A 16428-nucleotide genomic window follows, 5' to 3' on the forward strand; every position below is an offset into this window, starting at 1 on the left:
TTCGCAGGGAAAAATCATAAATCCCTTGGGTTTAGTTCCCTGTTAATCTCATCAGTGTAGGATTCCTTTTCTACGTTCTTGCTTTTCCTGGCTACTAGAATCATTCAGGTGGTTTTGTTGCCACATATTTATGAATGGTATTAGCAGAAAGCAGTTTCTCTGGAGTTGTCCACTTTAATAATGGATATATCTGCAGAAGCAAGGCAGCACTCTAGTAAGTCATTTGCCCAAGCTTAATTTTAGTTAGTGGAGGCTGTTGAATGAGAGACTGTACAAGGCGTCTGTTGCTTCTTGGCAGCCTTATCTAATGTTAAATGTTAGAGGGATGGTGTCACCGTAGAGAGTAGACAGTCCTTCAGAAAAAACTACTGCATGACTTAAATATTCATTTATTCCATATGATGCTAAATTATGGGCTAAACGGCCACCACATCTATCTGAAACTAGAGTGAAGGCTGTTTAGGCCACACCTTGAGTCCTGTGTCCACTTCTGGGCCCCTCAATTTAAGAAAGATGTTGAAGTGCTGGAAGGTGTCCAGAGAAGGGCAATGAAGCTGGTGAGGGGGCTGGAGCACAGCCCTGTGAGGAGAAGCTGAGGGAGCTGGGGGTATGCATCCTGAAGAAGAGGAGGCTCAGGGCTGACCTCATTGCTCTCTGTGGCTACCTGAAAGGTGGCTGTAGTCAGGTGGGGTTGGTCTCCTCCCAGGCAATCGGTAACAGAACAAGAGGACACAGCCTCAAGCTGTGCCAGGGCAGGTTTAGGTTGGGCTTTAGGAAGCAGTTCTTCACAGCAAGATTGATTTGCCATTGGAATGGGCTGCCCAGGGAGGTGGTGGAGTCCCCATCCCTGGAGGTGTTTAAGAGGAGGCTGGATGAGGCACTTAGTGCCATGGTTTAGTTGTCTGGAAGGGTTAGGTAAAAGGTTGGACTTGATCTCAGAAGTGTTTTCCAACCTGGTTAATTCTGTGATTCTGTGGTTAGGGCACAGTACTTAAGTCCTTCCAAAACTTTCATCAGCATAACCGAAGTGAAGTTTCTATCCCTGGTGGCTAATACTGAAGGAATTAAAGGAGTCAATTTAAGTGACTGGATTTTAGAGATATTTTTTCCTCTCTGCATCTGGATGATTCTTAACCATCTCTATAGTGCCTTTATGATGTCAGAGGATATTAAAATGATGTACACATTGCAGTCAGATTCTGACCTGTGTTCCACTGCTGCTCCTTGCAGATTTGGTGCTGCTCCTGAACAGATATCTCCTGGCTTCAGCTCTTATTGCCCCAAGAAATTCACAGTGGCCTATTAATGCAACAGCCTGGGAGACCAGAGTAATTTCAATCACATCTGCATTATAGAAAAGCAGACTGTGGTAATTGAAATGACCTTGGGAAAGCTCAGTAATCATTCATTAGAGATCCTGTGTTCGGGTGCATGCTGATGGTGAATGATAAAAGCACTGTGTGCTCTGAGTGTGGCACACCTCCTGTCAAAAGGAAGGACTTTGTTGTGCTTCTCTTTCTTTGCTTGTGCTCACTGAGTCGTCATGTCATTTTTCTCTTAACTGCAGGTCACTTCATGGGCAACAACACAGTGATTGATGTTTTGAGGAGAGAAGGGTATGAGGTAGAACACACTCCAGCTGGACAAGCCATCAACAAGTAATGCATGCTTTTATCTAGCTGTGCAGCCTCACTGGGAGGGTGGGTTTGTAAACAGTTATGAAGAAGTAGTGGCAGATGGAAATACACCTAACTATGAGCTGAGCTCCCTCTCCCCTTTCCAGATGTTTGCTTTTGTCTTCCATAAACCAGTTTGGAAATAAGGTTTTATTTAGTTTGATTTGTTATTTGTTTGTCTGCTTTTTGGTTTGGGTTTTTTAAATAGAATAAAAAGTATTCCTTCCCTCCTAAGTTTTTAACTTTTAAACCAGCAGCCATAACAAGCAAGCCTGATTCACCAGAGCTGGATACTGCCTTATACTACAAAGGTTTTCAGGCTCCTCCTTCCTCCCTTTTAAGTGTTTGACTTCCCTGTCTTTTAACACTCTCCTTCTCTTACACTGCTATTTTTGATCCTTTCTCTTTATCTCAGCCTGGCATCTGACTGCCCAGATTTCAACCAACCTCTTTGCAAGCTGTCTCTATAACTGATTGCCTTCATGTTCCCTTCTCTCTTTGACATTTTTAAGCTAAGGTACTTGCTGTTCTGGTTCATCTTGCAGCTGTCCTTCAGGATATGCTCTCATGCTGCCTCTTTTTATCTCTCACATGGTGCCTTTATCCATCACTATGATTTCAGTAACTACAGAATGCCAAATAATCTCCTCCTCCACACTCTGCCAACAGTTATATATGTTCTTGGCTCACCTCTTTGTGCCACCAGCTTAGGGTCTACAGTCTTGTCTCCCTCTTCCTCAGATTCTTGCCAAACATGTGCTCTTATATCTCTCAGATATACCCACTCTTTGTTGGAGTCACTGCTAGCAGACCACAGTGGAAAAAGGGTCTGAATCCAGTTATGTTACTGTTTTATACTCTGTGCCAGGCATGTTGTCCCTCAATGCTTACACCTCTGTTCCTCCTCCCCCACTGTTTCTGGGATGGGGTTTTCAGGCAGGGTGATCACCTTTTGTGCAGGGGACACAGTGCAGAGTCTTGAACTGTGCCAGGGTTCTGCAGATACGGTGCAAAATAATGACAGATGTTTTTCTCGTGCTCCGATTGCTTCACCTTTCTCTTTGCACCACTTTTTTGTAGTAAGTTTGTAGACAACAGCAAGCCAGGTGGAATTGTTGATCTGCTGGAGAGCGAGCAGAGAGGCTCTGCAGAGAGACCTAGGCAGACTAGCTAGATGGGCCAAGACCAGTTGTACCACTCTCAATAAGGCCAGATGTCAGGCTCAGCACTTCAGACACAGCAACCCTTGACAGCTCTACAGGCATGACAAAGACTGTCTGGAAAGCTGCTCAGCAGAGAGGGACCAGAGGATGTTGATCAGCAGGTGAACATGAGCCAGCAGTGTGTCCCAATGACCAAGAAGGCCAAAGGCATCCAGAACAGCATGGCCAGTAGAACAAAATAAGTGGGTTTACCTCTGTACTCAGCATCTCAAATACTGTGTTCAGTTTTGGGCCCCTCATTACAAGAGCATCGAGGTACTAGAGTATGTCCAAAGAAGGGCAACAAAGCTGGTGAAGGGTCTCGAGATCTCGAGAACAAGTATTCTGAGGAGCAGCTGAGGGAACTGGGCTTGTTTAGTCTGGAGAAAAGGAGGCTAAGGCAAGACCTTATCAATTCCTACAGCTACCTGAAAGGAGATTGTATGGAGGTGGGGAGGGGTCCATCTATTCAATCAATTAACAAGTGACAGAACAAGAGAAAATGGCTTCAAGTTGCACTAAGAGAACTTTGGATTGGATATTAGGAAGAATTTATTTATGGAAAGAGTTATTAGGCATTGGAACAGCTTTGCCCAGTACAGTGGTCATGTCCCCATCCCTTCTTGGACTTGATCTTCTTAAACATCTTTTCCAATCTAGGCAATTTTCTATGTGATTCTGCCTTATTTTTAGACCATAAGACTCAAATTTGAGAGGTTATGTTTTTGCTGTGATTTTTGACATGGATGTACATCACTATGTGAACTGAAAGAAACTAAACTAAGGCAAGATTCTTCGCAGTGAGTGCCATGGTCTAGTTGATTGGATAGGGATGGGGGATAGGTTGGACTGGATGATCTTGGAAGTCTCTTACAACCTGGTTGATTCTATGATTCTATGAATGCAACCTCTAAGCCTGTTGTTACCAAAGGGCAGGTAGTCAGACATGGAGAAGGCTTCCCCACAAAACTTAATGATCCTGTAACACTAAGGTTGTGCTAGACAATCCAATGTGTCAGTGTTTACAAGTACAACAAAGCTGGTGAGGGGCCTGGAACATAAGCCCTATGAGGAGAGGCTGAGGGAGCTGGGGGTGTTTAGCCTGGAGAAGAGGAGGCTCAGGGGTGACCTCATTGCTGTCTACAACTACCTGAAGGGACATTGTAGCCAGGTGGGGGGTGGCCTCTTCCCCCAGGCAACCAGCAACAGAACAAGGGGACACAGTCTCAATTTGTGCTGGGGAAAGTATAGACTGGATGTTAGGGGGAAGTTCTTGCCAGAGAGAGTGATTGGCATTGGAATGGGCTGCCCAGGGAGGTGGTGGAGGCACCGTCCCTGGAGGTGTTCAAGCAAAGCCTGGATGAGGCACTTAGTGCCATGGTCTAGTTGACTGGCTAGGTCTGGGTGCTAGGTTGGACTGGATGATCTTGGAGGTCTCTTCCAACCTGGTTGATTCTATGATTCTATGAACAAAAAACCTGCCTGCACTGATATTTTTGTGGTTTTGTTGTTCTGACCTTTCCCCTAGTTCATGCTTAGCATACATATCCCTAAAACTAGCCATAACCATTTTGTAAAGGTTAAAGAAAGATACCCTGATATATATTTGAGAGTACAAAAGAAAATATCCAGTAATGCTCTGTGTTACAGGTTGAGCCTCTAGGGGGCTGGGAGGTGGTCTGGGACTGACTCCAGGTGCAATGGTTAGCCCACTCCCACTTCGTGCCTGCAACACTGTCAAAGCAGGCAAACTTCCTATTCTCACCCTCTGCTTGCCTCGCCTTTAGAGCAACGCCCACACTGCTACAGCTTAACCACACGGCCAGCCAACCACGTGGTGGATCAGCTACCTCCTGAATCTACTCCCATCCGTTGTCATCCATCCAGTTTTGCATATATTTTTGTACTTGTTTCCTTTCCCTTATACTTCTGTAAAGTCCCTTACCTTAAATACCCTTTATTTATTGCTGAAGTTATTTTTAACTTCCAGAATTGTTGCCAGACTGGTTTCTGTGGGTGTTTTACCCCCTTCCACTCTTTCTACCTAATTCTTCTCTTTTCAAAAGGGGGAGAGGGGAGGCATCCTATATTTAATTTTGTTCTGGTGGGCTTTGGGTCTCCAGGAAGCTCTAAACTAGAACACTCTGTGAAGGTGTAAGTGTAAGGAAATCAAGGCCAGACAAACTGTGGAAGGGAAGGATAGATTTTCACCCACCAAGGAGATCAGCATCAATGATACTCAGGGCAGCTTGTCTTGCCATGTTATGTGAGTTCACTGACTCTTTGAAGGCCTTTGGAAGCCCTCAAAGAGTCAATGTTGACATTGTTCACATTTCACCCCTGTTTGCATCCTGTGGTAAACAAGGTATTCACACTTGGTTTGTACCTGCTGCATTCACAGGCCTGTGTTTTCCCAAATTTGGGTAAAGCAAGCCCATATTTTCACCTAATATGGTTAGTTCTGGCAAAGTGCCATTCTGATTGGCTAAGGAATGTGGTTATCTCATCTGACCATTGGAGCAATGAAGACTGAAGCAACTGGTAAAAGTAGGCGAGAAGTTGTAAACAACTTGCCATGCCTCACTTTGCCTATCCTTTAATACACAGCCTTACTGCTTCAAGACCAGCCTTGCTGCTATACTAAGTTTTGATGCTTCACGTTTGCCTACCTGGAAACTTTACTGTGCCTCAGTTTACCAGGGAGAAGCATAAGTGCTCTTCACGTCATAGGCAATAGTCTTTGTCAAAAGCTGCCTGAAATTACGGCCAGCCTTAGCAGGAACTATCCCATTGGCATGTAACAACAGCCTAGACCATGCAGAAGGGGTAAGACTGGGAGAGCCAAGTGTCCCTGAGCTAACTGCATTACTGCCACTAGCAGTTACAGCTACTGAAAATAAGTTGCCCCCAGCCTGAGTGCCTGCTTAGAGAGAGAGAGAGGGAGGGAGAGACCGGTTACTGCCACAAGACACTGTGCTTGCCTACGTGCCTGCAAACTTCCGTGCCGAGCCCAAAGCCCTAGGAGGACACCATCTGCCTGAGAACAGACCAAGAGCAGCTCAGAGACTGTGCAAGCCCTAGCACCTGTTGTGGAGGCAGGGAATTACTGTGGCCGAGTCAGGAATATATAGAAAAATAGAGTTATTTTATTTTCCCAAAAACCTGCTCCCAAAACTATATACAGAAATTAATTTAGTTTTAATTACCAGATTCAGTTAGATTGAGAAGATCTATAAGGATACCATAGATAAATTTGACTATTTTGGAAGTCAGAAGTTGGAAAAGGCTGAGCTACTAAATATAGCATCCCGCACTATTAATCAGGCTGAGCCATTAATGTTTACTCACAGGTGAGTCAGGCTGGCTGAAAGGAAGGGCAGTCCAGATGCTTGTCCCCTCGCTCTCTTTCAGAAGCTGTCCAAGGATCATTAAGGACTATCAAGCCTGTGTAAAGGGGGTGCTAATGGTGGAAGTTATCCAAAGCAGAGGTGGCCCTGTCCCTCAGGAGCTTGTCCTTAGGAGCACCAAGGGGCTCTATGTGGCAGAATATATCCAGGTGGGGGTGGGGGGGAGGGAGGGATAACTCTAAGGCAGGGACCCCAAGGTGGGAAGCACCCCAATATTTATGCTCTTCCTAGACAAAGAGCAGAGTTACCACTGCCTAGGCACGAAGAGCACATCCAGTCCCCAGCCTGATTCCAGTGCAGGCACTGCACGGGCACCCCTCGTGCCGGAATCATAGAATCAAGCAGGTTGGAAGAGACCTCCAAGATCATCCAGTCCAACCTAGCACCCAGCCCTAACCAATCAACTACACCATGGCACTAAGGGCCTCAGCCAGGCTTTTCTTCAACACCTCCAGGGACAGTGCCTCCACCGCCTCCCTGGGCAGCCCATTCCAATGCCAATCACTCTCTCTATGAAGAACTTCCTCCTAACATCCAGCCTATACTTTCTCCGGCACAACTTGAGACTGTGTCCCCTTGTTCTGTTGCTGGTTGCCTGGGAGAAGAGGCCACCCCCCACCTGGCTACAATGTCCCTTCAGGTAGTTGTAGACAGCAATGAGTTCACCCCTGAGCCTCCTCTTCTCCAGGCTAAACAACTCCAGCTCCCTCAGCCTCTCCTCATAGGGTTTGTGTTCCAGGCCCCCCACCAGATCTGTTGCCCTTCTCTGGACACCTTCCAGCACCTCAACATCTCTCTTGAATTGAGGGGCCCAGAACTGGACACAGGACTCAAGGTGTGGCCTGACCAGTGCTAAGTACAGGGGAAGAATAACCTCCCTTGTCCTACTGGCTACACTGTTCCTGATGCAGGCCAGGATGCCATTGGCTCTCTTGGCCACCTGGGCACACTGCTGCCTCATCTTCAGCTTACTATTTATCAGAACCCCCAGGTCCCTTTCCTCTTGGCTGCTCTCCATACTCTCTGTCCCCAGGCTGTAGTGCTGCTTGCGGTTATTGTGGCCAAAGTGCAGAACCCTGCACTTGGCCTTGTTAAATGCCATCCCGTTGGCCTCTGCCCACCCATCCAGCCTGTCTAAGTCCCTCTGCAGGGCTCTCCTACCTTCCAACAGATCAACACCTCCTCCTAGCTTGGTGTGTCCCCCTTCATGCCTGCAGGGCAGGGGGACACACAGGTCTTTTTGCGCCCTTTCCTCTCCCATTCAAACCACAGAGGGAGAGGAATTTGGGGGGATACAGGACTCCAGGAGAGCACCCTGCCAGAGTCCTGGGAAAACTCTAAAAGCTTCTAATTCCATAATAGCACCTGTGTTCTGACTACACAGAAAGTCCCTTTTGAAGTACTGTGTGGGTTTCTTTGCGTAGGAACACAGAAAGACATGAGACATTGGACCATTCCTGTAAACAGGCAAACTACTGGGTACAGTCAAACCAGTTCACCTGCAGACAAAACTACCTGAGGTGTCCTTCATACCTTCATACCTGCAGGTGGACAGAGATGATGTTTATCATAGAATCAACCAGATTGGAAGAGACTTCCAAGATCATCCAGTAAAACATATCACCAGCCCTATCCAGTCACCTAGACCACATCACTAAGTGCCTCATCCAGTCTCTTCTTGAACACCTCCAAGGATGGTGACTCTACCACCTCCCTGGGAAGCCCACTCCAATGCCAGTCACTCTCACACAGCAACTTCATCCTAATATCCAGCCTAGACCTCCTCCAGTACAGCTTGAGACTGTGTCCCCTTGTTCTGTTGCTGGATGCCTGGGAGAACAGACAAATCCCCACCTGGCTACAACCTCCCTTCAGGTAGTAGTAGACAACAATGAGGCCACCCCTGAGCCTCCTCTTCTCCAGGCTAAACAACTCCAGCTCCCTTAGCCTCTGTGCATGGAGGCAGGAGAGCTCTTTGTTTGTAGTGTCACCAAAGTAAGGAAGACAAATGCTCCAACCACACAGCAGCACAAAGGACAGTGTATAAACAGTGGCACAAGTTCAGTCAAGCTCCTACCATCTTATTTTGAGCTTTAACTGTTGTTCTTGATTATAGAATGCATATATATATGTCTGTGTGTATATATATATACATTTTATTTTTATATATAAATATTCACCACATAATCACAGCTGCAATTAAGTTGTTTCCTGACTCCTCTCATAACTGCCATGATGGGACCTACGAAAGAAAAGGAGCTTGCCATTGAGAGGAAGGATGTGCTCTTGCACCTGTGCCTTTTCCTGTGATAGTTTTAATTGGTTCCTGGCAGGATTACCTACAGGAAGTGTTGCAAAGTACATTATGTACATGAGAGTCTGTTGTTAATAGTGTTCTTGAGGCTGCAGGTATCAGAATAAATGGCTGTCAATGTAGGATGGAAGTTTTCCATGCTCTGTCTGTAGCTGTGCTGAGCTCTAACATGTTGTAGTCATGAGTTTGGTAGGGGAGACTGCAGGCAGTAAGGCTGGCAGTCTCCCTTAATCTGTAGGGGAGGCTGGTGCTCACTCCATGACTTTCATTACTGAGGAACAGACACAGTGAAGAGAAGTCTGGGGAAAGGAGGCATAAGCAGAAGACTTTCAGAAAGATCAAATCAGGTCACTGGAGGCAACTGGGGGAAGCATCAATTTGTATGGCTAAATTAAAGAGTGGGTGATACGGAGATGTTGTGGAGAAGAACCAAAGGCACTGTGACACTTCAAAAGTGCTAAAGTGACAGTGTGACAATTAGGAGAATTTTGAAAGGTTGATAGGAGGTGTTCTGCACCAGTCTCTATCACATAAAGTTCATCACATGATCAGTCTATGATTTTCCTTGCAGGAAATAAGCTCAAATTATCTTAATTTTCTATCTATTCTTTCCCTCATGTTCCACTTGACAACTTAACTTCTCCTTCTGTGGGATGAACCCTCTTTATTCTCCGTCTGCCCATAGCGATGGGCTAGCTTGAAAACTACAGCCACACAAACCTGTCTCCTTCTGGACTTCTACATTTTGATGCCACTGCAAGGCAGAAAGTAAACACACTATAGTTCTGAAGAAGTTTCAGTGGTTGAAGATGGTTTCTGCACAGTGATCTGTGTCCTTCTTTTACCTTTCTCAATTTCAGCCCAAGCCAGTCTCCAATTTTATCATGTTACAGAGGATTGCTGCATCTCTCCCTGAAGTAGCCATAAAGATACTTCTGTTGTGCTCTGTGTACCCACAGAGGGGACTGAGTTCATCCAAGATGCTCATTAACAACTAAAAGGGCAAAACCACTTTGTTTCAGGCAACAAAGAAATGTGAGGGCCTGCAAAAGCCATAAGTGGATTAGGACACTGTAGTTTGGCTATCTTGGTGTATATAGGAGGGGTTGCATGCTTTATTCTAAAGAAATAGAGCTTGAGTACTCAGGGTTGAGATGATGGTTTGCTTCTTCAGTGTAGCACCTTCACAGGAAGCAGGGTAAGAGTAGCTCTCAGTCAGGCCTCCAGATGAACCTCTGAGTATTTTTTTGGGCTTCCAGGATTTGCCTTGCAAGAGAATTTGTGCATGTACATGGTCTCACTGCAGTGCCTCACTTGCTGGATCTACTTTGAAATTCCAGATAATACTCCCAGCCTAATACTGCAGCCAGACAACTGAAGACCTGACTTTGCTCCCTCATTAATTGCTATAAATGTGAGCAAAGCTCATGTCTGCATTTCAAGAGAGCTATGATTGCTCAGCCTCTTCCCCTCCATTCAGTCCACCATACTTGCCTCATGCAATCCTTTGAAGCCACCATCTCATGCTCTGTGGTGTGCTTATCTATGTGGCAGGACAGCATTATCTTCTTTTGCAGATCATCATGGAGATGGCAAATTCTTACACCAGAGTTCAGCGCTGCAGTAGTGAGTTGAATTCTGGTCTCTTACATGTCACATACATCTCCCGATGAGATGTTTTGTAAAGTCTATGCCTTCACTGCTCAGTGCAAGCTGGCTTCATGAAAATGAGATGACGATGAGGTTGCCACAGCTGCAGCTTGTCTGTTTCACATTGCTGCAGATGAGGTGGCCCAAACAATTGTTCATTGTTGTATTAAGCCATATGATGATGATTTGCAAGATGTATTTCTGCAGCTAAGACTGGTCTGTGGAATAACTCATTACTTACCTTTTCCAGCAGGAGGAGGTGTTGATCTAGGGTGGACTCCCCAAGCTAGTGTACCTTAGCTATCCTATCCCTGCCCCTTTTCCCACCCACTGGTTAGTTGGTTCTGGGCAGCTACTGCAGAAAGGAATAATCTGGTCTGCCTCCTGCAGTAGTTACACTAAAGGAGTGTGGTTTGACCTTATCTTACTTGGCAGACAACTCCTTCTTCATCTCTTTCTAGATACACAAGGTTGTTTCCAAGAGGCTTCCACTCTGAGCCAGATTAAATTCTTTTATTGGTTCTAGATGACCTCTTTTCCAAAGCTTCCTTTCATTAAAGAGAACTATTTTGATCAGAACATGGGCTTAAGGAAGAGGGAGTAGGAATACAAGGCAGAGAAATCCATTCAATTCATCCATCAAATACATCAGGGCGAAGCACATCTTTTCTATGTGCTTTGGTAGTATCTGTATCAGGATTCTGCCCAAAAGCCCTGTCAACTGTTATCTGTGTTCCCTCCTTCTTCCACCAGAAAACCCCCAAAAATCTTGGTAGCCTTTTCATCGTCATCACTGGCACACAGCTCCTCTGTCTCGTCTCAGGATCTCCCGCTGCCACTGCACCCCCAGAAGGAGGATAAAGAAGAGCTCTTGCCCCACCTGCTGCTCCCTTATAGCATCGATGTGCTGGAGAAGGTAGACAGAAAGTATAAAAAGAAGAAGCAGCAGAAGAAGCGAAGGCTGCGACAGTTTAATGACCTCTGGGTTCGCCTTGAAGAAAGGTAGCCAATGCTTCAGAAGGGAGGAGGGTTTGGCATATTGTTTGGACTTAAACTTAGACTGAATAATCTGGCACACCCAATTTCTGAAGGAGCTAGATACATGGTGAGAATAAGAGCTGACCTTCTGCCTCACTGTGGCTCTTGCTGAAACATTGACAGAGGGTTGCATGTGTTAGGATTGGGGAGAATTTGGCATAGTACAAGTGGAAGCCTTGTCTAGACCTGTTTTGCATATGATCTTGATTGTGAACGTGTGCCAGTCCTCCTTATCACAGAAGGCTGAGTCCAGTGGTAGATGATACAGATACTTTTGTCCATGAGCTACTGCATATATGGAAACTGTCATATCTAGCAAATGTACTCCTTGAATTTGGATTTTTTTTGTGCAGAATTACCAGTCTCAATATTCTTCCAGTTTTCAAAAGTGCATGAGCTCCATGACACTACCATAGACCTGGAAATGGAGACCACAGTGATGCCTTATGTATGATGAATTTAATATAAAATATGGAGTGTGTTGTGGGGCAAAGGTTCACACAGATCCTCCAGTTTTCATCCAGAAGAGCTTACTCACCTACAAGAACTACAACAGTCTGCAAAATAACCCCAAACATCTCCCTGACAAGCCATCATGTGGCCCATGGCTAAATCTGTACCTTAATGTTCCTTTCCTGTCAGGTAACAGGCAGACCTGGGGCTGCTGTCTTTGGTACAGCAAGCAGGTGCAGCAGCTGCTGCTGTGTTCCAAGCACTCAGCTATTGTGACACGTTTAGACCAGACTCTTTTTCCTCTTTTCTAGAGTAGTTTTGTGCCCTCTCTCTGCTCTTTCTTTCAGCCTCAGTATGACTAGTTTGGAGAGAAACAGAGACAAATACACAGAAATTGCATATCTCAATGACAGAGTCAGTCCAAGATTCACAAGTACAACAAATCCTCATACTGATCACAACTGTTGTTTGTTCCTTTAGTGTGTCATTTGCATTCTATTAATGTAGCTGATACCAGCTGCTTGTGAACAGGCTTTTGGAGCTTCTGTTGACAGTCCGTTTAGTTGCAGTGCTAAGGAATTGATTTGGAGTCTTCATGATCTCAAGTTCCCACTCTGCCTGCACACTTACTTGTTCAGTGTTTCACACATATTTGTTCCTGTCAAGCTCAGGGGAAGTCAGTGGGCATACAGATGTGAGATGCTCAAGTATCTGTGGCATCAGTGCCTTCAGAAGAAGAGGGAATATGAGAGAATTTGCTACTGTGACTAAACTGAAGGTACACTAGGGCTGCATGCTGGATTGAAGGTACTGCAAGGCAATAGTGAGCTAAAAGCAGAGGTAATGATAATAGCTTAGGAAACCACTGTGTAAATATCGAAGCAGAAAATGCCTCCTTTCCTTTTCTTCTTTTGTAGGGTTCCCTTTCTTCCACTACTCAATTAAGTCATCCTCTGTGCTAGAAACTTTTTCCAGGTGCTAGGTGGCAAATTCTTTGTGGGTGTGAGTCCTTAGTAGCAAAGAGCCTGTGTGTGCAGCAATAGAGCAGTTGCACTGGGAAAGGCAAGGGATGCTTATTGTTGCCTGGGAGATGGCCATGCCCTTACTGCAGAGGGAAAGCCACAAGTGTCAGAGAGGCAGCTGCCATTCTAGCACTGCCCACAACTATGCCCAGTCCCTAGCCATGCTCTCTGTTTAGTCTGTGTATAAAAGAGGGAATCACCACTGTCTCTGCCACAATGCATGCCTGTGCAAGTACTCCAGGCCTCTGCGGGCTGCCTGAACATGCATAGGTTGAGCTGACAGCCCCACCTCGTGGTGCAGCCACCATGTGTCCCCACAGAAACCCATCTCTTTCGGCTCAAGCTCACATGTGCAAGGCATATATTCCCTAGGAGTCTCAGACCTTGCTGTAAGGACTCCATGGGGTGCTCAGACACAGATTTCTTATGAAAGCCATCAGGGTGCATATGCATGGGCCCTTCACAGATTTCACCCTGTGAACCTGCAGGTGTGAAAGATACAGATCAAGTGATCTAATACAGTCTTGTAGTCAGCTATGGTTGAATTGCTTTGTTTGGTGCTGCTGTATGGTGTTAGCAGCCTGGAGCACACAAATTTATCTTCTCCATCATGTGTTGACATAGTACAAATTCAGCATCATGTATGCTCTTACTTAACTCTTTTTTCATCACCTCAGAGTACCACTGGGAGTGTAGTCTTGTCACAGAATGTCATGGGCTGAAAGGGATCTTGAAAGCTCATCCAGTCCAACTCATCCCTGCCTGAGCAGGATCACCTATACCAGATCACACAGAAATCCAACCAGGTGGATTTTGAGTATCTCCAGAGAGGGAAACTCCGCAGTCTCACTGGGCAGCCTGTTCCAGTCTCCTGTCACTCTCACAGTGATTCTAGGATGCATTTCTGAAGTAGCTCTTCTTCTGTAAACCCTGTGTAATTCCTGGCCTGTGGGAGGGAATATGCAGTGAGGAAGATGGATTCAGCTGAACTGCCACACTCCTTCTGTGTTCACTGTAGTGTCACTCCTCTACAGAAAAACAAAACAAAACAAAACCAACAAAACCCAACAACCACCACCCCCACCCCAAAAAAGAAGCCTGTTTTGTTCTTTTAACATATTTTTCTGCTTAGCTGAAAGTGCAAGGGATATTGTGTTGGAACAATGGGTAGGCTGGATGAGTATATCTTAGTACAGAAAAGTTTTTTTGGTGCTGTATCTACCCATCTCCATCTCTTCCCTGTTCACCTCAATACTGCATTGCAGGTCAACTGGGCAGTGCTATTATCCCTGGGTGCTGTCCACATGTGTGAAGAAGGGACAAAGTAGTGCTCTGCTGTTAGGGAGACACAGTCATTTAGTGAGCATGGAATCAGTCCTAGAGACCCTATTCAGAAGCCCAGAAGACTGACAATAGGATACAGAGGCTGATCACCTCCTGCCTTGTTGTAGTGACTTGGGAGTCTCCTCCCTTCTCCCAGGAAGGATGAAGAAGCTATACTTTACAGTGCACCTCAAATTTACAATATGTACAGGTATTTACAAGTACAATTACATACAAGTTGAAAGTAGTACAGAAATTCAAACCCCCTCCCAAACAGAAGAGCCACCCAGGAGGGCTGTGGACTAATTCCCCTCCTCCTTCCAACCCCTTCCTTTATCTCAGAAGGCTTACATGCACAGGCAAGATGCCAAAAGCCAACAAGAGGTTAGAAGGAGAATTATTAGATCAGGTTATATAAGTTCAAGCAGATACAGCTAACATGGCAAGCAGCAGCCAGAGACTGAGAAACTTTGTTATTGTTTCTTGGGTTTGTATCTCTAAGCAAAACCAGTGGGTGATATAGGCATCACCATTATTTTCTTTTTGCAGCCAATGATCTAATTTCTCTCATTAAAATATCCAGTTAACCTCAAATCATTACACTTGTGGGCATCAGACATTTCTGGGCTGTGTCTGAACTGACATTCTTCTTTTGCCTTGCAGTGCTACTGATCCTCCTCCCCAGATCCGCATCATTAATGGCTACATCACAGTTGAGCCTCACCCGCAGGGCCACAGGCGGTCTAGTCACACTCATGCAGACAGTGCCAGTGCTCACTGCCTTTCCTGTTCTCTCTGCCTCCCCCTACTGACTTCAACTTTGTTCGTGATCAGACTGCATTGAGACACAAGCAGGTTCACACTGCAGGACTCTCTCCTTAAAGAATAAAAAGAAATAAATAGAAGATTATGTGAAAAAAAAAAAAAAAAACAACACAAAAAGAGAAGACTGAGTGGGACACCCACTCTTTGGGGCGATTTTAAACTGCCTCCTTTTCCTGCATCTGGATCATTAATACTATTAACTGGTTTGACCTGCCCAGTGCAGGAGAAGATACTTTAATCAAGGTGTTATTTGTCCTTCTCTTGCAGAAGAATGGTTTCATGTTATCCCATAATGCTCTGGGTAGATGATAATGTTGCTATAACATAGCTGTTAACTGTATGAGCCCAACTTAATTATACCCTTTTCACCTTTGGTGCCTTGAAAAATTGTTTACATACCATCAACTTGTACATTAGAAAAGGAAAATTTGGTCATCTAAACACATCTGGGAAACAGAGGTTGGTATTTTATGTCTGTACTGGTAGGACTTTCACTTGTTGCATGTTGTGGCTTCAGGTTACATGTAGAGGTTCATGACAACACCTTCTGCAATAGAATAAAGCACTAAAGACTTGTCAGAAGAATGTTTCTACCCTCTGTTTGGTCCTGTTTTAACATGGGTGCACTGGAACATCCAGTGGTCAGACAAGTCTTTTAAGCATAAACTAATGTACATTTAGGAAAATAAGGTGTCTGAAGACCTTCACAATCATACTGTTGGATGCCTTCAAAATAAGGACTTCCCAACTGCTGATTTGAGAAGAGCAGATTCAGGTTTCTCCTCTTTCTACATCATAAATATATTGTGATTTTTTTCCAGTTAGATTGACTTTTAGGGAGAAAGGTCTTTCTTTTCTTTTTCTGGATGGGACATCCTTGCATGTTTTCAGCTGATTTTCAAGGAAATTCTCACATATTCTAAACAGTTTCAAATTCTTCAGGATCTACTTAGAATGGACATGGCATTGATTGTTGCATGGCCATGGCGATGAATGATTCTGGTTTTGTCTGGTATAGTTCATCCATGGGAGGTTTAGGAACCCATGTGCTGAGCCAGGTACCTTGGAAATATATCAGTCACCTGCACCCCTGAGTGTCAGAATGTCCCACCACTTGCTACCTTATGCACTGGTATTGCTTCTCCTCCACCATCCTCTGTCCTTCAAAAATGCGTGACTCGTGTGTATGACAAACCTGTGTGTGGCACAGGTCAAAAATGCTCTGGAAGCACTGGGAGAAAAGGCTGAGACAGACATTCCATTTGTTTTTCTATTACAAGACAAAGACTGCTGTGCAAAATAACCCCAGGACGACCTTTGCTTTTGTTTCCTCCTCTCTGGTTGCTCCTGAGCTGCCTCTCTGGGAGGGCAGCTGAGTCAACTGGAACAACCACCAATGTTTTTCTGAGGCTGGCATGAGGGAAGAATCATTATAAAACACTCAGGAAAAGCAGAGACCTGAGGAAGCACTGTGAGTAACTCAGTTCTGGAGGTGTAAGTCGTTATGTAGCCTGTTGC

At 45.2% G+C, this 16428-nt stretch overlaps 1 protein-coding gene across 2 annotated transcripts in view; it reads left to right on the top strand.

Annotated features, from left to right (window-relative positions):
• Positions 1 to 16045, top strand: part of LOC135173492 (metalloprotease TIKI1-like) — an 82619-nt gene extending 66574 nt beyond the window's left edge. Inside the window, exons 5-8 of one of the 2 annotated variants that reach the window (XM_064140442.1) lie at positions 1568 to 1658; positions 2998 to 3000; positions 11003 to 11251; positions 14749 to 16045. In XM_064140442.1, the coding sequence (XP_063996512.1) occupies positions 1568 to 1658; positions 2998 to 3000; positions 11003 to 11251; positions 14749 to 14929 (524 nt within the window). In that variant the 3' untranslated portion in view covers positions 14930 to 16045. Of the gene's footprint in view, positions 1 to 1567; positions 1659 to 2997; positions 3001 to 3082; positions 3086 to 11002; positions 11252 to 14748 lie in introns of both variants that reach the window. The other variant, XM_064140443.1, reaches the window with a different exon arrangement.
• Positions 16046 to 16428: the final 383 nt, after the last annotated feature.

This window comes from Pogoniulus pusillus, chromosome Z (assembly GCF_015220805.1).
Source record: "Pogoniulus pusillus isolate bPogPus1 chromosome Z, bPogPus1.pri, whole genome shotgun sequence".
Classification (NCBI taxonomy): domain Eukaryota; kingdom Metazoa; phylum Chordata; class Aves; order Piciformes; family Lybiidae; genus Pogoniulus; species Pogoniulus pusillus.